General features: G+C 36.1%; 1 protein-coding gene across 7 annotated transcripts in view; it reads left to right on the top strand.

Moving 5' to 3' along the window:
* LOC128207911 (uncharacterized) overlaps positions 1–21,337 on the top strand; it is a 43,195-nt gene extending 21,858 nt beyond the window's left edge. For 4 of the 7 annotated variants that reach the window (XM_052911096.1, XM_052911098.1, XM_052911095.1 and 1 more), the window contains exons 11-17: positions 2,237–2,520; positions 8,023–8,137; positions 8,636–9,872; positions 10,443–10,854; positions 11,921–12,181; positions 13,744–13,801; positions 17,279–21,334. In XM_052911096.1, coding sequence (XP_052767056.1) covers positions 2,237–2,520; positions 8,023–8,137; positions 8,636–9,872; positions 10,443–10,854; positions 11,921–12,181; positions 13,744–13,801; positions 17,279–17,446 — 2,535 coding nt within the window. In that variant the 3' untranslated portion in view covers positions 17,447–21,334. Of the gene's footprint in view, positions 1–2,236; positions 2,521–8,022; positions 8,138–8,635; positions 9,873–10,442; positions 10,855–11,920; positions 12,182–13,743; positions 13,802–17,278 lie in introns of all 7 variants that reach the window. The other 3 variants (XM_052911099.1, XM_052911100.1, XM_052911101.1) reach the window with 3 other exon arrangements.
* The last annotated feature ends 53 nt before the right edge of the window (positions 21,338–21,390 follow it).

The raw sequence follows: 21,390 nt of genomic DNA, 5'->3' as shown, positions 1-21,390 counted from the left end.
CCTGTATAATATAATATGGTCTATTACAGTTGACCTCACATCATTGCTAGTATTACCATCAAAACTTGGTGAACAGTCCGCATGCAAGCCAAAGTGGTGGATATTTGTAAATACCCATGTTCGAAACCAACACCAAGGCCACACCAACTTAATTTTCCGTCAGATCTTGGCTGGAACATATTGAAGCTCGAGCTAGAGAAAAAGTGAATTTCATTTAGTTTATAAAACTGGAGAGGGTGATATAATACATATTTAGAAATAAAATGCTCAACAATTATAAAATTATTCCTTCTTTTTAAGTGTAATTTATCCCTATAAAATACTCCAAGATAAAAACTCATTGAGTCTTCCCGAAATCAACAAAAACATATTTTTTTTTACAATGACATGATTTGTTTGCTTCATATAGAAAAGGTTTTTGCTTTTATTAGATTGTCAAAACATTACCATTATTCAGGATGGCATTTCTTATTCTTGGTTTTTGGTATAAAATAGAAGTGACTCTGATCCTTAAAACCGTAAAAGCTTTCTTTGTATTTCTCTGAAAAAATAGTGCGAAAAATCAGATCAACAATTATCCGTTTGGTGTGGCCAAAACATGTCTTCAGAAAGTCAAGGAACATAACTCTTGATTGATTTTAATGAATACATTCTACCCCTTTTCTGGGCTATGCTGAATCAAAACTTTATTGACCAGAAATGTCATGGAACCCGAATTGTAACTCTTGGGGCCATGATTACCAACTGTCTTTGAAGTCTGAGTTCAGACTCAAGTGACAAAACTGAAAAACTTCATTCCTTCTTGATGATGAAATTCGTTGAGTTTTTATTACTATATGAAGTTGTACAATTATTATCATTACTTTTTTGTGAAACCAGTTGAATAATGATTATTGTATGTAATTTGATAAAAGTGCTTTCCTGAGTCTGAGTCTTTATTCAGACTTGGGACTATGTTTGTAATCATGAGCCCTGGATTAAAATGTAAATAGTGGCCCATTTTCAGACTTTCAATTTCGTTTACGGTAAACATAGTTTTTTGCACACACAACATTTATGGTTGATACTTTGCATACAGTCTTTTGGGGAATATTTAAATAATCATTCATGATTTTTTTTCAAACGAAATTATACAGACTACAAAGTAGAGTTTCGTAAAGCCTTGATATGATGACCTTTTATATGATTGACAAATGCTTTGCATTAGGCCTTAAAAAAAAATATGTCTGTTTCGGGTAACCGGACCCTACCTATAAAAATGTGCCGACCCTCACTATTTTTTTCCGTTTCTGAGTGAAAAATATTCGTTAGTGAATAGAGAGTTACGAAGGGCGAATAAATGCGAATTGGACGCTCAGAATTATTGTTTATATGATAAAACAAAGTCAGGCAATGACGGTAATGTAGGAAAGACTGCCATGTGCAAGGAAACACTCTGAACTTACGACAGATTTTGAAGAAAAAAAAAAAAAAAATCCCTACCTACCCTACCTAAAATTTTTGGGAAGGTTACCCATAACAAACATTTTTTTTTTTTGGCCTTAGCAAGTTATTAAGGCTAGGGTTTTAGCTAAAGAGTAACCAATGGGTGCTGTACCCTGTCCTTTTTATGGTAGCACCTTTATGCCCTTATGGAAACCAGCATTGGCGCCCGTCTGCCTGCATAGCCCGATACAATTGGCCCTTTTCTCAATTATCACCCCGTCCCTCTTTTGCAGCACATTTCCTTCTCAAAACCTGGCTAGAACCCCACCCGTCTGCCTTCATAGCCTGACACAATATGCCCTTTTCTCTATTATCACCCTGTCCCTCTTTTGCAGCACCTTTCCTTCTCAAAACATGGCTAAAACCCCACCCGTCTGCCTTCATAGCCTGACACAATATGCCCTTTTCTCTATTATCACCCTGTCCCTCTTTTGCAGCACCTTTCCTTCTCAAAACATGGCTAAAACCCCACCCGTCTGCCTTCATAGCCTGACACAATATGCCCTTTTCTCTATTATCACCCTGTCCCTCTTTTGCAGCACCTTTCATCTCAAAACGTGGCTAGAACCCTAATACCAAATAATTTGGGATGAAATTTGCTCTTCATACTTGCCTGTACATGCATAACAACATACGATAGGATTTTGAAAATATTTTAAAATGATATATCATAGTCTGACCTACATTATAATTTTGTTTATTTTTTTAATGAATTAATTTATGCATGATCTATATAAATATCTTCGTACAGCCATCAAAACCATCAGAAAAGCGTGAAGGATCCCGTGCTGACATCATTCGTTATCGACCTCCATCTGCTGTAGCGTTTCGTCAACATGCCCCGGCAGCCCAGATAGCAAGCTCCGTTCCCCGTGCGCGACCCTCATCAGCAACTGGTAGTCTCATGACTAACATGTACAATGGCGGGGAAAATACTGAGTTTAACCAGGAAAATGGGCCCAACTCTGTTACCGTGGGAAACAGAGCCAATGATGTACGGCCAGTGGGAAATAATGCTCCAGGGAAAGGCTTGAGGTTGGTTGTCATATAGATTTTGCTTTAGTTTATACCTGAATTTCAGCTTGAAGACAGCTTCAAATTACACTAAAGTCTGTCACCTGAATAGAGATGAGGGATAAAAAACACACACCAAAAATGCATTTTATTTAGGTACAGATAAAAAATATAAGCAATGGTTGAGCGCTTTGTTTTAATGGGGAGTTTGTGGCCATGTTCCTAGTAACTTAAAAAAAATCATTTATAAAGGCCTATTTATCTGTATACCTAAATCATATTTGTTTTTGTTTTTCACTCAAATCAAATGAGGTAAACATGATAATGCATTAAAATTAAATGCACCTATAAACCTATATTGTGCACCTTTAAGGGGACTTATGTTTTAAAGAGAGGATAATACTGGAGATAACTTAACCAATAATAAAAAGAGGATTTTTGTTCTATAGAACTCAAAACTGAAAAAAAGTTTCCATTTCAAAATAGCGTTTCAACTTTTAATTTCTCATTCTCATTTTTTTTTTTCATATAATGCAAAAAAAAATTGGTTTGGTTAGGATTACATCCTTTTCAAAAACTGGTAAACAAGTCATTAAGTTACACTTTTAGGCATTGAGGTAGATAGTTTATTATGCCCCCCTTTGAAGAAGAGGGGGTATATTGCTTTGCACATGTTGGTTGGTTGGTTGGTAGGTTGGTCGGTTGATATACCAAAGCTTGTCCAAGTGATGACTTGACAATTCCATATGGTTATCAAACTTAACATGAAGGTTGGGCCTGACCAGTAGATGACCCTATTGATTTTGGGGGTCATCGGGTCAAATGTCAAGGTCATATTGACCTTTCATGTTAAAAGGTTGTCAAAGCTTGTCCAAGTGATAACTCAACAATGCCTAGACCTTTGATCATCAAACTTGACATGGAGGCTGGGCCTGACCAGTTGGTGACCCCCCATTGATTTTAGGGGTCATTGGGTTAAAGGTCAGGGTCACAGTGACCTTGATGATAAAAGGTGATAACTTGACAATGCCTGCACCCATGGCCCTAAAATATGACTTGGAAGTTAGGCCTGACCAGTAGATGACCCCTATTCATTTTAGGGGTCATATTGTCAAAGACACAAACTCTACAAGTGCTGGACTTATTTTCATCAAACTTGACATGAAGGTTGGGCCTGATCAGTAAAGTATACCTATAGATTTTAGGGGTCATCGGGCCACAGTAACCTTTAACGTGAAAGGGTAAAGAAAGCTTCTCTGAGTGATATTTCCACAATTTCTGGTTCTATGATCATCAAACTTGACATGGATGCTGGGCATGACCAGTAGATGACCCCAATTGATTTTAGTAGTCATCAGGTCATAGGTCAAGGTCACAATGACCTTGAGTGCGAAAAAGTTGTATGGGTGATTACTCAACAATGCCTGCATGCAGGGCCCTCAAACTTGACTTGGGATTGGTCCTGACTAGAAGTTGACCCCATTTGATTTTAGGGGGTCATCAGGTCAAAGGTCACGGTGACCTTGAATGCAAAAAACTTGTCTTGGTGATAACTCGGCAATGCCTGCACCCATGGCCCTCAAACTTAACATTTAGGTTTTGGGTGACCTGTTGATGACCCCTATGAATTTTGAGATAGTAGGATCAAAGGTCAAGGTCGTAACTCATATTCATCATAAAAGTTTATGTCATATTTACTTATTCCCTGCTGCTTAGAGGATACATTTTTATCTGCAAATATCAGTCATCATCTGAACATGATTAAAAACTGTACCTTCAATTCTCACATTTTGAATGGTCATAAAACTGCCTCAAAGGCATCCAATGCAATGACAAATTAGCTGTCATTTTGGCACATGCAAATTTCATTTAATTGTCCAAATAATCCTGACAATATGGCGCTCAGGGGGGGCATAATGTTTGACAAACATCTCTTGTTAAATTTTGGATGCTCAGATTTCTTAAATATGCAAAAAAAGCAGCTAAGCAACTGAATATCCTTCAAAGACTAAACTGATATTTGACAATCATGACTTAGCTTATTTTCATTAAATATTTTATCAGATATAATTTCAACTACTGTTGTGTTATATGTCATTTTTGTAGCAAGACCAACACAGAAAAATTAGAAAAGATTCTATACAGAGTTTTAAAAAATTGTCCTAACTAATGAATGGTTTTTTCATTGAATTCGACTGCCCACATTTTTATCGAGCAGAGAAAGTCATCATGCATCGCTATTTAAACTTACCAATGTCTATAAGGTTTATCACAAGAATATGTTCAAAACCTTGTGATTTTAATCTCAGATATTAAAACTGTATAAATCTGCCATCAGTAAGAACAACTTAATATGGGAAGGACTCTTTCCGCTTTGAGGTCAGTCAGGTATGGAACAGCCTCCCAAAGCAAATATAAGGTTCTCTCAAAACTACCTGGAATTTAAAAGGCTGATCCGCTTCAGTCCTGGACAGGTCCCTCTTGTAAATTCTAAATGTGTAAATAATCTATTTTCAAAGATTTTTTCTAGCAAACTAAAGTAACAAACAGAAATGTAATTCATAACATTTTTTTACCAACTACACTACTATACCATGCTGTATTTTCCATGCAGATAATGCTACTTACAATCTTTGCTGTTTAAGATGTATACTATAATTATCCTTAATTCATAGTCTTAAAAGATCTAACCATTTACAGCGGTACGTCAACTAGAGAAACCGTGTTTGTAGTTGATGTTATCTTGGTATACAGTGCTCTAATCCATCTTACTTTTTGTAATTATTTGCATGAATATAATTAGAAACGGCCTTTGTCAATACTAGCTGATTAGATTTTCGTACTAAGGGTTGACGCTCAACATAAGAAGAAATTGGTCCGGCCTTGAAAGTTATAATGTAAAACAGAAAGCCTTACTATAGCTACCTGCCCACACCTCAAAAGATTAAACACAGATTTTTTTTTATATTGGCCTTTAAGCGGTGATTTTGTGGTTTGTTTGCAGAATGGTAAACTTTATTAATATCATTGCATTAGTTCAACATTAAGGGAAATCTGTATATGACCAATAGTTAACAATGTACGAATATGAAATTTTAATGAGATTTTCCAATATTTATTCACATAAAGCCTTCGAAAATCCAATTTTGATGCCAATACTAAGATTTGAAACAAATCTATTACTCCGGTCTTGTGATAAACTTTATGATATTGCAATACATTGTATTGATGGGATATTGAGGGATCAAATGATTCCTGTTTACTGATAAGATTTTGAGATCAAGTGATTATAGCTTTGTTAAAAATTTCATACGGCAAACATGATATTATCTTCTCAATTTTAACAATCCAGTAGAATTTGCAATTCTTCTATTATGGATATCTGTTATTGCTAACTATAAGCTTTTCTGTCATTTGGCACATGGGGTATTCGCGAAAATGGAATATTATGAATAATTCATGAAAAGCTATAATTGGTCATAAGTTCATATTATGACATATGGACTTCTATTGGTTTTTATGATAGACTTTTGTGTAATGCAGATATCTACAATTCAATATTCAGGTGAAATTTAGTGGAACAGGGTCGAATGTTTATTTTGATAAAGGGATTTGGAAAGCCTTAGTTTAAAGATTTTTTTTCCGAGGGATATATTTTTTAATGACTCTTGGTGATTTAAAATGAATTGAATGATTATCATAGTGAGATAAACTGGATTTAACAAACGAAATTAAGAACCATGGATGTAGCCATAAGGTAACAGATCTTTTTTGTTCAATACATATTTTTTTCACAGAAAAAGGCACATTTATGTTTATGAACCAATGTTGTGAAGGAATTGTTAAATATATTTGTAAAACTATAATGGCCAGATTTACTCGTCTGTAAGTCTTGAGCTATTTTTTTTGTCATTTTTTTTCAAGTTGAGGTACTGTCAAAGCCTTAGTGTCCTTGCCGTCGTGCAAATTTTTTAACTTTGGCCACAAAAATGCTTCAATATATTTGAATGAACGCATGTTGCCCGAGTCCATACACAAATGTATTCCAAATTGAAAAAAATATATGTCTCTCAAAATTGATTTAAAAAAATTATATGCATTCATGTATAAAGCTAGGTTTGTTTCTAATTGTATGTCAATCGTCCATTAGTTCCAATAAATTAGTGTGAAGCATTATATATATATATATATACAATGAAAAAAATGTGTGTTTATTGTCCCAATTTAAATTTTTCAATGGGTTAAATTAAATTTTCCAATTTCAGCTGAAAAAACCTACAAAGCTGATGAACACTTTCTTTTTAAAACGAATAGTTATGAATAGGATTCCAGATTGGCTCTTTCACATAACCAAAGTCCTGGAAGAGTTAACTCATAATATATATTCAGGCAAATTCTTGAGTCACAGCCAAACGTTGAGTATAAGACCGAGGCATAAGAAATAAATCATCATTTCACATTTTATTCACAAACAAAAAACAAATAAATAGGGTTAAAAATTGCTGAAAAAAGAGGTAAAATAATTGAAAAAAATTGCTAATGCATCAAATAGGGAACTCCTTTGAGAGTTACAAAATATCTTAAGCGTTTGAATCATGAGTGACAAACCACAGTTTATATCAATCAATACACACACCCTGGTTTACACTGGTATGGTTCTTAACATAGTTGACCACTTGTTGTCCCTCTTACTGATAACAATAATCAAAACATTTTAATCATTAAAATAATATTTAGGTATCTGTAAATGAGCTAAACGTCAAGAAATTGAATGTTATTAGACTGGCAATTAGTTATTGATTCCAATGCTATGGTTCCTAAATTTTAGCAGTATGTGTTCAGGCATTTGCACTATAATCATAACAATGTTTAAATTTGGAATTTGACTGTACATTATAATATTATGTCACTTAGTTCACATTCTACATTATAATATACATTATAATATTTTGTCACTTAGTTCACATTCTATAATATTATGTCACTTAGTTCACATTCTACATTATAATATACGTTATAATATTATGTCACTTTATAATATATGTTATAATATTATGTCACTTAGTTCACATTCTACATTATAATATATGTTATGATATTATGTCACTTAGTTCACATTCTACATTATAATATACGTTATGATATTATGTCACTTAGTTCACATTCTACATTATAATATATGTTATGATATTATGTCACTTAGTTCACATTCTACATTATAATATAAATTATACATTATAATATTATGTAACTTAGTTCACATTATACATTATAATATACATCATACATTATAATATTATGTAACTTAGTTCATGGGTGAGCGTGCCATTACATGTTACAGAATGCGTGGAACCATTAGAATAAAGGGAACCATTACTTCCAGTCCTGAATATCTCATCCTTCATCATAAATGTATGTTTATCTAATCCGGATTCCAGGTTGTCCTGTTAGCAAAGTGATAAGTGCACTCGCTTCTCACTTAGGCGTTATTAAATGAATTAAGTTTAAGCTAATCTATTCCAGTGGTGGTCGTGCCAACAGCAGCGACTTACGGAATGCCTGGAACCGCCTGTATGGAGGGAGCCAACCTCCACCGTATGTTTCTCCGGCAATGCGCAGGGCTACAACACAACAACAGGTATAGTCAAGTGGAAATCATTGTTTTGATTGTGGTATTAGTTTTATATTTTTTTACATGTGCTATATTGAAAAATAAATCCAAACAGTGGGTTTACTTTAATATAAGTTCACTGTTTCTCTCATTTTAGCCTGTGTCAATGTAAGAAAAGGAACGTTAACGCACACAGCGTTGTGGGAAAAATCAATTACGAAATTTGTTGCAATTTATTGGAATAATAATTTTATCAATTAATAATTGCGAATTAATTAATAAAGCATGAAATAAAGACAGGAAGAAAAGCCTCTCCGAAATATATATTTCGGTGCTCACTGAATTACATAAGACATGGGAAGATGTTGATTGGTGTAACAAAAATTTGTATAAGTGAATATTTCTTTATTTCTATGTTTAAAGTTTGCATTCTAAAGAGTTCTGTAAAACGCTATACCTGAAAAAGAGGTCACATATTGCCAAATATTGCCTTTTTAAAAATAATATTTTCCCCTTTTTTCACAGGTTCGTTCACAGTCACCAGCGAGTCGGCCAGTGTCTGCTCCAGCCCCCGCTCACATGCAGGCTCATTACCAGCAAGAGGTCAAAGGTCAAGGCAATAGCCCTCAGACTGGTTTTCAGCCAGAGGTCAGCAGGGGTCACAGCAATAATCTGCTGACTGGTTTACCTCATGAGGTCAAAGGCCATAGCAATAACACCCCGAGTGGGTTGCACAATGATATTAGGGGTCATGGGAATTTTCCACAGACTGGTTTTCAGCCAAATGGTAATAAAGGTCATATCAATTCCCAGACTGGTTTTCACTCTGAGTTAAGGGGTCACAGCAATGGGCAGACTGGTTTTCAGTCCGAAGTTAGGGTTCAGGTTGACCCTAGGGCACAGTCAACTTCCCAGCATCGTGAAAGCCCTATGGGTCAAAGCTCCAGCACGCAGGGTCACCTTAATGAGTCCTCGTCTAGTCAGCAAAGTAGACTCTCCGAGGAAATTACAAATCACGACCCTCAAGGACACGGTGGTATGGATGGAAATTTGAGGAAATCGAGTGAGAGTTCACACCAAAGTTTTGGCCAGGCTAGTCCTGGAAGTCCAGGTAGCCCAAATTACGCAATTGGGCCGGCGTCAAAGTACCCAGAATATCACAGTAGTCGGCCATTGTCAGCAAGAAAACCTCCGGCATTACCATCGCGTTCTCCACAGAGGCCAGATAAACTTGTGTTGACTCAGAGGAATAACCTTCATAGTGAACTTGGTGGTAAAAATGATAGGAGAACAGCTAACAGGTCGTTTGCAGAATACGGTGATGGGGCGCCTAGCCCTAGTGTTCATAGGAGTAATAAACATACAAAGGATCTAACAACTGCTCTCCAAGCCGCCAGCAAGGAGCATAGACATAATCTGGACTTATCTCGAGATTTCTCTCATAACAAATCTCATGACTTATCTCAGGAGATGCAGACATGCAGCATTTTTGACTACAATGTGCCATCACGGAGCGAGAGTACGGGGTCGATAACTCCGCCTCTGCCCCCACTGTCACCCGCTAATTCCGATTCTCCGACAGAAGAATTTCCATCCAATCTTGCACGATCTACGAGTGCGAGCAATCTAAGAATGCCAGATCAGCACGCAGTTGAGAGCCAGTTGAGAGATGGGCGTAAACCTCGCAGAACGTCGGAGTTGAACTTCAGGATGGAGAGAAAATCTCATGGGAAGAAACAGAAGAAAAACTTAAAATCTAAAGGTAGGGGAATGAAAGATGTTTATTTCATTTTGGGGTTTATATAATAATATTGTACCAAAATAAGTACCAAAATGTTGCTTTAGTTAATATGCCATGTTGGATAATTAATTTTGGGGAAGATAGTGAGAAAATCATGTCAAGTTCTAGTGATTAATATGATAAGTACGCAGAGAAAAAACGAAACTGAAACAATATGTTTCAAGTCCATTAATACATTCTATAGTATGCAGGTAATGATTTCAAACATATACTTTGGAATTTCATTTGTTGATTTCTGTTTTACTTTTTGTATCATATGCTTTAGAAAGTGAGAGTGGTCTAGTGGTATATGTGTCTGTCTCTCACCCACGAGGTTGTGGGTTGGATCCTCACCAGGGTGTGGAGTGGTCTAGTGGTATATGTGTCTGCCTCTCACCAAGATGTCATGGGTTTGATCCCCACGAGGGGAACAATCTCATGGCCTCTCAAATGAGGTATTGAAACATACCTGAGTGTGAATATATATGGTAAGCTTACTTTCTTAACAATTGAGCTAAACAAAATTAAGTGTTTGCTTTTCTCTTTTCAAAGGTGCTAATTTAGTGGATGTTCGGGAATCAGATTCAGAGAGCAACCTCTCCTTTGACATCGATATTGACAACACAATACTCACTGTGGAATCTCACGACACAGAGCAGCTGAACCCTGCAGGGATGGGGGCGGGCCTACCCCAGACACGGGATACACCATTGCGACACCCTGCTGGGGACATCCTCACGACACGGGAGTCCTCTTCTCTCCAACATCAAATGCATAGCCTTGAGAACCGCTACCTCGATCTCCAGACACGCGTACAGGGAGGCCACCCGGGTCATGGTCCACCAGCTATCGGTCGGCAGCGCAGGTGGAGCATTGGTAGTTCTGATACGAGCTCGTTCCGACGAGAGGCTCGATTCAAACCAGGCAAACAACTGCACCATAAACATCAATCCCGGGAATTCAAGTTAGTCTTAGTTTCTTTATAGTATTGGATAGTTAACATTTCACTATATTGTATGTTTACCTACATTTCTATACTAGCATTGGGCCTTAAAAACAACGATTTTTTGTTTGGGTTACCTGACTGCCTACAAATTAGGCATCGACCCTACTGTTATTATAGTCCATTGGTATAAAGATAAATGAATAAAAGGGAAAAATAAAAAAATAAAACAATAAAAGAATTTAAGTGTGTGTTTTAATAAACATTTTTCAAAACTGTAATGCTTTATATAAAACAGTACTTTAATGCCATTCCCTCAATAATGTTTTTATATGAAGCCTAATAATAAAAAATAAAAATAAAATGCCTACCCACCCTTCCAGTTTTTGGAAAGGATGTAACCCTAACCAAACCATATTTTTTTGGCCTTGCGATAATTACATAATGGGCCGCTTGTTCAGAACTGTGATAAAGCTTACAACATTGTAAATGGCATCGTTGTTAACCTCAAAAGTGAAATATTTAATAATGCTTATATATTTTATTATAATTTTTATTCTTTACATAATAACGATATTGAGAATTTAGCATTAAAGTACTATTTTGAACAGCTGAAACGTTTGTTTCAAAAATTGCCATTTGTCAAAGATTTTTCAGTGAGAGTTTAAGAAGTGAAGATTTGAAAGTTGACACGGATCATTATAACAATGTTGTTAACATGAACAAAGTTCTAAGCAATTGACCCATTGTAATTTCATATATATTTAATGTAATATTGGAAATATTAACAAATTATTCTATTTGTAACAGCAAATATTGATGATTGACATGAAATGATTTTGCTAAGTAAACATGGCATAAAGACAGTGTCATACGAATCCATTTTCCACAGTGAAAGTTAAAAGATCTATATGAAACTCTAAACATGAAAAACAGGTATTTTATGAGTATAAACATGGAGCTGGCATTTTATTTTGACAGACTATCATGCAAAAAATCCGGGCTTCCAGCCATTTTGTTTAGCCCTGTAAGTTTAACTGGGCTTCAATATAAAACATTGTTAACACAAAGAATTGTACTATTTCAGGAACATAAACAAGCGTTTCCAGCGTCTGGAATCACACGTAGTTACGCTGGCCCGTAGTGTAGCTCACCTCTCCTCGGAGTTGCGAACACACAACACAGTGGTGACAGACCTGGAGGGCATTAAACGCCAGCTAGCCGATCTGTCCCAACCTTCGAAGGGTCAAGGTCATACTGGGATGGTCAATGCCCGTACGGACCGGGAGATATTCAGGGAATGGGCTCCCGGGCTCACAAACCCCAAAAGGGTTAACAAACTTACAAAGTAGGTTATTAGAATTTGATAAGTCTAACCCGATTATGGGTAATATTATATTATATTGAGTGGTCAACATTATATTTTGTCCAATGAGAAGGCTGTATTTGTCTCAAGTTTTCCAATACATTTGATTGAGTAAATCAGCAGTCAGTCATTATTGATTTTAATCAAGTGAAGCGGTAGATGTAAACAAAACAATGGCTGGCCCTGTTAGAGGGTAGTTTAAACAATAATAATGTTGATTGTTTAACCACTTAAAAACTTAAAGATAATGTTTATATACATGTACTTTGACCGACTGTAGTATCAAACCATTTATTTTTGTACATACAAACAATCTTTTACCATTACTAAATGTGTAATATTATTATAGTAAATATTAAACTTACAAAGTAAGTAATAATAATTTGATAGTCAATATTATTATTGTAATGTTCATGGAATCATGTAGTCCGGAGCCCGGAAAATAATCATTTCTGTTTTAGTGAATTTTATAGAGTATTTGATTTTCGCTTTATCGCTATAAGTTCTTTATGATGATTTCGTGTATTTAATACTTATGTTATGGTTTTAGTATTAAATGTCTAAATTTAGCTAGTAAATGATTAATTAATACGAACTAAGTTGTATTCTTAATAGTTTTCTACTTTTTCATAAGTTTGATAAACTTGACACCCCTACTCTGTAACGTTAGTTATATATAATGGTTTCGCCCATCGTGTTTGTTAAAATGGACCATTCCATTCTGGTCACGTGATGTTAGGGTATATAAGAAGCGAAAAGCATAGAAATATTTAGTTCGTGTCTCGACGCCGATGTGAGAACATCAAGTTAATATATAGGGAAGCTTTGAAGTATCTTTTTGTACTGTTTAGGGCGGGTTCTGAACTATTGGAGGCTAGGAGAATTAAAGTGAAGCATAGCGCTACAGCTTCTAGTTTCCAGGTTCGGACATCCGTGGGGTTTCTTTTTGGCCTCTTAGTAAGCCTGGATCATTGCGATACAGACGGAACAGGGTCAATGGTTTGATTCCCCGTAAAAGCTATACATTTAGGACTGTGGGTTTCGCTGATATATTGTGATTGGTTTATAAGCGTTTTGTATGCTGGTCTTGTTTGAAGTTATAGCATAGGTGTTGTAGTGTTTCTGTTTGTGCGTTTTTGGTTTTGGCATAATTAAACATTGATTTTTGAACCATTATAATTATTTCTCCAATCATTGGTTTTGTAAGCAATCATTGTTAATCACTTGTATATATTATTAATTTCATACTTAATTTTTGGGACAATGCAGTCCGAGAATAGGTTTATAGTTTAATTTAAGGTAGCGTGTCCGAGCTAGCTAGGGGAGAAACGTTACATTATGTGTAAGAAATGAGGATCTGAAAAACTATAAAGAAATTAAGGTCTTTACATTGATGCATATATTTCTGATTACAAAATGTTTTTCATAATGTTAATTTATATTGTCAGTTAAATAACTGTAATATTGAATTTAAGGTGAATTACAAAGCCATTACAAATTTTATTTTGCATACTTTTTATGACGTCCTGGTATCATTGTTTCAGGTTCTTTGGATCGGAGCCACCTTTACTGGAGTTGTTCTTGAAACAGCTTGGCTATGAGGTATGGTTTGAATGTTTGTCATCACAATTTAAGACCCAAGTCTCTTTATTTCAAGTAATTTGTCAGGGCCTGTATTCACAGACAGTCTGAGTTTGAGACTTGGGCTAAGGAAAGTGAATTCTTAAATGTTTCAGCATATTTTTTACATATCTATTTTTGACAAAATGTCCAAGCCTGATTGTTAAAAAAGGTTATTTGTTACAGATATAGCTATTTTTACCATTATGATTCATATTAGTGATTTTATCAGAAAAAACAACAACACACAGCTTAAGCCTTGAGTTTCAGTTTAACATGAGCACAGGCTGTATGTGTTAATTAACTGCTATAACATGTCTTTAAACAATGTTTGAATTTAAGATTATTGTGTGTATTTGCCATCAGATTTAAGTTCATGTTTCAGATTCATTTTGTAAGATACATTACTGTTCAAAATAATGTAAATGTTGTGGTAAGAAAATTCTTATTTGTTTTTTTTTAAAACTGTTTACCCAATCATGTCTTTGATCAAACTCTGGCTAGATTTTAAGAAATTGACAGTCCTTAATTGTGGTTCTCCTGCTAAAATCAAATCTTCAGCATCAGAACTATAAGTCAACCAGCTTATTTCTCCTGAGTTCATATATTTACCTATCAGTCGAGCACCTGGGGGCTGGGGCCATATTCATAAGGCTTTATTTAGAAGATTTAAATTTAGTGGGAAAAAAAGCCTTTATTCAAATTTGAACTCGAAAAAAAATAACCCAAAAAAGGAATTATTTGTATTATCCAAAAACTGAAAATAGGCAAGAAAACAGTCCTTTAACGTTCAGCATTATTATAAAGTTGATAAAAAATAGCCTTGAAAATTAGAAAAACTTCACTAAGTTGAAAATGTTGTTATTTTTTATGCCCCCCCTTCGAAGAAGAGGGGTATATTGCTTTGCACAGGCATGTCGGTCGGTCGGTCGGTCGGTCCGTCGGTAGACCAAAGCTTGTACGAGTGATAACTCAACATTTCCTGGACGAATGGTCATCAAACTTCACATGAAGGTTGGGCCTGACCAGTAGATGACCCCTATTAATTTTGGGGGTCATCGGGTGAAAGGTCAAGGTCACAGTGACCTTTAATAGTAAAATAATTTTAAAGGTTGTCCGAGTGATAACTCAACAATGCCTGCACCCATGGCCCTCAAACTTGACATGGAGGTTGGGCCTGACCAGTAGATGACCCCTATTGTTGTGGGGTGTCATCAGGCCAAAGGTCAAGGTCACATTTACCTTGAATGGTAAAAGGACGTCCGAGTGATAACTTGACAATGCCTGCACCCATGGCCCTCAAACTTGACTTGGAGGTTGGGCCTGACCAGTAGCTGACCCTATTGTTTTTGGGGCTCATCGGGTCAAAGGTCAAGTTCACAGTGACCTTGAATGGTAAAAGGTTGTCCGAGTGATAACTCAACAATGCCGGCACCCATGGCCCTCATAATTGAATTGGAGGTTGGGCCTGACCAGTAGATGACCCCTATTGTTTTTGGGGGTCATTGGGTCAAAGGTCAAGGTCACAGTGACCTTGAATGGTAAAAGGTTGTCTGTGTGATAATTCGACAATGCCTGCACCCATGGCCCTCATAATTGAATTGGAGGCTGGGCCTGACCAGAAGATGACCCCTATTGTTTTTGGGGGTCATCGGGTCAAAGGTCAAGGTCACAGTGACCTTGAATGGTAAAAGGTTGTCCGTGTGATAATTCGACAATGCCTGCACCCATGGCCCTCATAATTGAATTGGAGGTTGGGCCTGACCAGTAGAAGACCCCTATTGTTTTTGGGGTTCATCGGGCCAAAGGTCAAGGTCACAGTCACCTTGAATGGTTAAAGGTTTTCCGTGTAATAACTTGACAATGCCTGCACCCATCGCCCTCAAACTTGACTTGGAATTGGGCCTGACCAGTACATGACCCCTTTTGTTTTTGGGGGTCATCTGGCCAAAGGTCAAGGTCACAGTCACCTTGAATGGTAAAAGGTTGTCCGAGTGATTATTCGACAATGCCTGCACCCATGGCCCTCATAATTGAATTGAGGTTGGGCCTGACCAGTAGAAGACCCCTATTGTTTTTGGGGGTCATCGGGCCAAAGGTCAAGGTCACAGTCACCTTGAATGGTTAAAGGTTTTCCGTGTGATAACTCGACAATGCCTGCACCCATGGCCCTCAAACTTGACGTGGAGGTTGGGCCTGGCCAGAAGATGGTCCCTATTGATTTTAGGGGTCATTGGGCTAAAGGTCAAGATCACAGTGACCTGGAATGGTAAAAGGTTATCCGAGTGATAACACCCATGGCCCTCAAACTTGACTTGGAGGTTGGGCCTGGCCAGAAGATGGTCCCTATTGATTTTAGGGGTCATTGGGCCAAAGGTCAAGGTCACAGTGACCTTGAATGATAAAAGGTTGTCCGAGTGATAACTCAACAATGCCTGCACCCATGGCCCTCAAACTTGACATGGAGGTTGGGCCTGACCAGTAGATGACCCCTATTGATTTTAGGGGTCAAAGGTCAAGGTCACAGTGACCTTGAAAGCGAACTCGACAATTCCTGGACCTATGGTCATCAAATTTGACATGAAGGTTGGGCCTGCCCAGTAGATGACCCCTATCGACTTTAGGGGTCATCAGGCCAAGGTCAATGTCACAGTAACCTTTAACGCAAAAAAGTTAACAAATCTTCTCCCACTGATATCTCAACAATGCCTGAACCTATGATCATTAAACTTGACATGGATGTTAAGCCTGACCAGTAGATCACCCTTATTGATTTTAGGATTCATAGAGCCAAAGGTCAAGGTCACAGTGATCTTGAATGGTAAAAGGTTGTCCGAGTGATAACTCAACAATGCCTGAACCCATGGCCTTCAAACTTGACTTGGAGTTGCATCTGACTTATAGATGACCCCTTATGATTTAAGGGGTCATTGGGTCAAAGGTCAAGGTCACAGTGACCTTGAACGAAAAAAAACTTGTCTGTGTGATAACTTGACAATGCCTGCACCCATGGCCCTCGAACTTGACATTTAGGTTTCTGGTGACCAGCTGATGACTCTGGATTTTGAGTGCATAGAGTCAAAGGTCATGGTCATAACACACTCTATCCTCACACTTTAATGGTCATAATCTTAAAACTGCCTTAACGGCAACAAATCAGCTGTCATTTCGGTCCATGCATATTTCATTCAATTGTCCATATAATCCTGACAACATGGCGCTCAGGGCGGGGGCATAATGTTTGACAAGCATCTCTTGTTTTTAGATATTTCATTCACTCAGTTGAAAAAACGTGTTGTAAAAAAATCAAAATATTTCACTAAGTTGAATATTTTCACTAAAAAGCTTTATGAATACAGCCTCAGTTAATAATTGTCCAGCCGTTACAAAACTTAAAGTGATTGACACATTTCATACTAAATTTGTGCGTTATTTATAAGCTCATTCTTTCCTTTACAGCGATACGCGATCAACTTTCACTCAGAGCATATTGGGATGATTGAGCTGCCGTATATGACGGAAGACAGGCTTGAGAAAATAGGGGTTCCCATGGGGCCACGAATGCGCATTCTACAAGAGGCTAAACAATGCTTCAGGGATGACAATATGGACGTCTACATTGTTTGATAGTAGTTGGGGGATGGGGATGTTCAATATGGATCTGCTCTGTCCGGTTGTCTGCTTTGTTGTAAAAAATTTGAGCGAAGGCTGAAAATAGTTAATTATAAATGGCATTATACAAATAGTCCAAGCTTTTTAGGTTCCAATTTGCTTGTGTTATATCCCAGGAAGTCTTAAGACAAATCTGTAGCGAAACTCAAAAGCCTCGTGTTTGAAATTTAGACAAGCTCGTACTTCGTATTGAAAAGTATCACTGTTTAAATTTTATATTGTGTTAGTCCAATAATTTGTTTTTTAAAATGATAGGTGTTAATAACTGTTAAAAGCACGGTTTACCTCAAGTTTTGCAAATATTAAAATCCACTATTTTGTTTTACTCTGTGTGGGTTTTTCAAGGGCATTTACAAATTACTCTGTATTGCCAAAACTCAATAACATAAAAGGTCAATAACCGAGTCATGAAATCCATGACAAATAACCATTCCATGTTAAGGTAAGGGACACATATTTTCTGATCTTGTACTAGCTAAACAGGTAGTTTGGCTAGTCAGAGAAAGACACATGTTGAGGAAATATTTGACTTTTCTAGTGGATCGGGTAGCCAGTGGCTGGTCAGTGGAGTCCATGGTTAAGATTATAATGATTAATTAAAGTAGAAAACATGAGTTCAGAACATGACAGAGTTGTACAACTTGTACTTAAAACATGGCTTCATATGTAGATCTTAAATGCCCCAAAACAAAGTTTGGGGGGGTATACTGGAATCGGGTTGTCCGTCCGTCTGTCCGTCCGTTTTTTTTTTGTCCGGGATTCATCTTTGTCGTTATTGAACAAATCTTTTTCAAACTTTCAGATATTAATGGCCATGATGTAAACTTGCGCCTCTGTGAAATTGGTACGGGTCACATGACCCTGACCAGAGTTATCTCCCCTTGATGTGTTAAAGTAGGCAAAATAAGCCCTGTCCGGGATTCATCTTTGTTATTATTCAACAAATCTTTTTCAAACTTTCAGAAATTAATGGCCATGATGTAAACTTGCGCCTCTGTGAAATTGGTACAGGTCACATGACCCTGACTGGAGTTATCTCCCCTTGATGTGTTAAAGTAGGCAAAATAAGCCCTGTCCGGGATTCATCTTTGTTATTATTCAACAAATCTTTATCAAACTTTCAGAAATTAATGGCCATGTTGTAAACTTTCGCCTCTGTGAATTTGGTACAGGTCACATGACCCTGACTGGAGTTATCTCCCCTTGATGTGTTAAAGTAGGCAAAATAAGCCCTGTCCGGGATTCATCTTTGTTATTATTCAACAAATCTTTATCAAACTTTCAGAAATTAATGGCCATGTTGTAAACTTTCGCCTCTGTGAATTTGGTACAGGTCACATGACCCTGACTGGAGTTATCTCCCCTTGTAGGCAAAATTAGCTTTGTCCGGCCTAACTCCAGGGCAAACAACCTAGACATGGAGGGGTGGGGGGTATTCGTTAGCCTATGGCTTACAGTTCTAGTTTATAATTGAATTCAATCAAACATGTGCAAGTTGATTGTAATAAAACCTCAATTATTAGTTTATTATGTAACCTTTATAGCATTGCAGACATAATATTATAGGGATCTCATGTTGTCCAGCATCATACTTTCAAGTATCCTCTCTCACTTATACATTTTTTATTCAATCTTTACTCAACTTGGTTAGAAGTTTATTGGCATAATATCTCAACCAAGTTTAATACAAAGCCAAAATCACACATTGAACTCCAGAGAAATGGCCTTTTAAACTTAAAAAAATTCATCTCTCCAAGCAGGCAACAAAGTCAATACACAGGATTTTAGTTTCAACCAGTGTACATGTATATGCCATGCTGAACAATGTTCTTTTACTTTGTTATGACTGATGGCATGCCCTTTATGTTTGCCCAAGTTGAAGTGATGTACTGTACCCATTATTTTATAGTTAAAGCCACATGATTCAACTTTGATCTCTTCAAGTTCTGTGATTTCATACAACTGGATTTAGATATATCATTTTCTGTACTTTTTATAACCATGACTTCACAAGTGTATACAGTGACTACATAAATATTAAATTTGACTTGGTAAAATGTCCTTGTTTTGATGGTGCATTCATCTTTCCATTTAACACAAATAACACTTTCAAAATACAACACAGTGGCTTTTTTTTCTGAAGATCTAATCAAGTTTACGAACATTTGATATAACCGAAATACAAAACATGTCAAATTAAACCCAAAATATTTGAAAAAAGTTTGACATACCTGTAACCTGAATATCGAGATAACAGAGTTCAACTGTATTATCATACATATAGGTAGCCTAGGTAAACTGATTAAGATGAATATTTTTCTATATTTTTACCTATGTTTAAAGGCTAATTAGGCAAGTTAATGGCTTGACTCACTGTATAATCATGCAATGAAGTATATTTTAGGTACATGTAGTATAACCATTCATTCCATAATCTACAAAGACCTCTGTGATAACATTAACTGTACATATATTTATTTGTGTGTGTCCATAATGTATCATGTGCTTTTATACTTTTTATATTTGTTGTGCCTATTTATTGTACATGTATTGTTTGTGTTTATATCAAGACCATAATTTGTGGGGTCAACGCTACAAAGTTCCAAAGGTTCTGCTCATACATGCCATATTTCTGGATACCATTCCAGGGGATTTGTTCAGAAAGGCTGAAAATTCAGGGGGATTTTGGTTGTTATCAGCTATCAATTGTCGAAATATCAAAATAATTTTAGACGCACTATGAAAAAATGTATTCACATATAGTTATTGCTATGAAAACCTTTACCTTTTTGGACATACAAAAGTATTTTATATATCATCATATTTTTATGAAACTGTCATGTCATACTGTTATGCACTTGCAGAACAAAATATGTCATGGGAAAAATATGTTTTTTTGAGACAATAAATTTGGCTTACCTTCCTCCAAATTCTGCTTACTATCAGCAATGATGACTTTCAGACAATAAGAGAATGGAATAAATATGATCAACTTCTTCCATTTTCCAAATAGCAATATTTATTTGCCCTTGGTCATTGTTACACAAATAAAATTTATGATTTCATGTAAAAGTTTCTTATGGCATTTATCAAGTTTTTTTTTAAATATTCATTGTTATTCATGAAGTAATTTTCTCCCTTGTGGAGTTGTTTGTTTACATTCAGTTTTACACACATACTTTAGTTTCGCTTTGTCATCATTACCTGAAAAATTTCTCTTAAAAAGTTAAATATATATTTATTTATTTTTAATTCCGGGGGATTTTTTTCCCTGCTGGGAGACTAGGGGAAGGATCGGAATTACGGGGAATTTCATCTATTTTTTAATGTCACTTGGTACCTTATGGCATTGACCCCACGATATTGTTTGTTTCATTTTTGAAGCACATCAGGGGTATTCATAAAACATCTACTTAAGTCATTATCCTAACTTAAGTCACTTTTTTTCTAAGTTAAGTATGTCACTGTTCATATGATAAAATATTGTAATATTATCTAAATTACTCTATTTTATCAATACTTTTATGTAATAAACACACCCACACTTATAAGGTTGAAAACATTTGTATTTTTCTTTAAATTTGACTATTAAAATTTCAGAAAATCGACTCAAGTTTAGAAATGACTTGAGATGTTTTATGAATACCGGCCTAGATTTGTACCATTTTATTTTCATTGTGAATTGTTAGCTTCCATGAAGAAACTTATTTATAAAGTAATATTTAATATTTTTAAAATGTCTCAATTATTATAATTATCTTATAATAAATGCATTTATAATGAATATCTGTTCTTTTATTTTCCAAGAAGTTTCATGTTGGCAAAGTTGAGCAAGGGACTCCAGAAAAAATATCATTTATTTCACAAATGAGAAAATGGATAAACATTACAACCCACAA

Source organism: Mya arenaria, chromosome 11, assembly GCF_026914265.1.
Source record: "Mya arenaria isolate MELC-2E11 chromosome 11, ASM2691426v1".
In the NCBI taxonomy this organism is placed as follows: domain Eukaryota; kingdom Metazoa; phylum Mollusca; class Bivalvia; order Myida; family Myidae; genus Mya; species Mya arenaria.
This window is presented reverse-complemented; position numbering and strand designations above follow the sequence as displayed.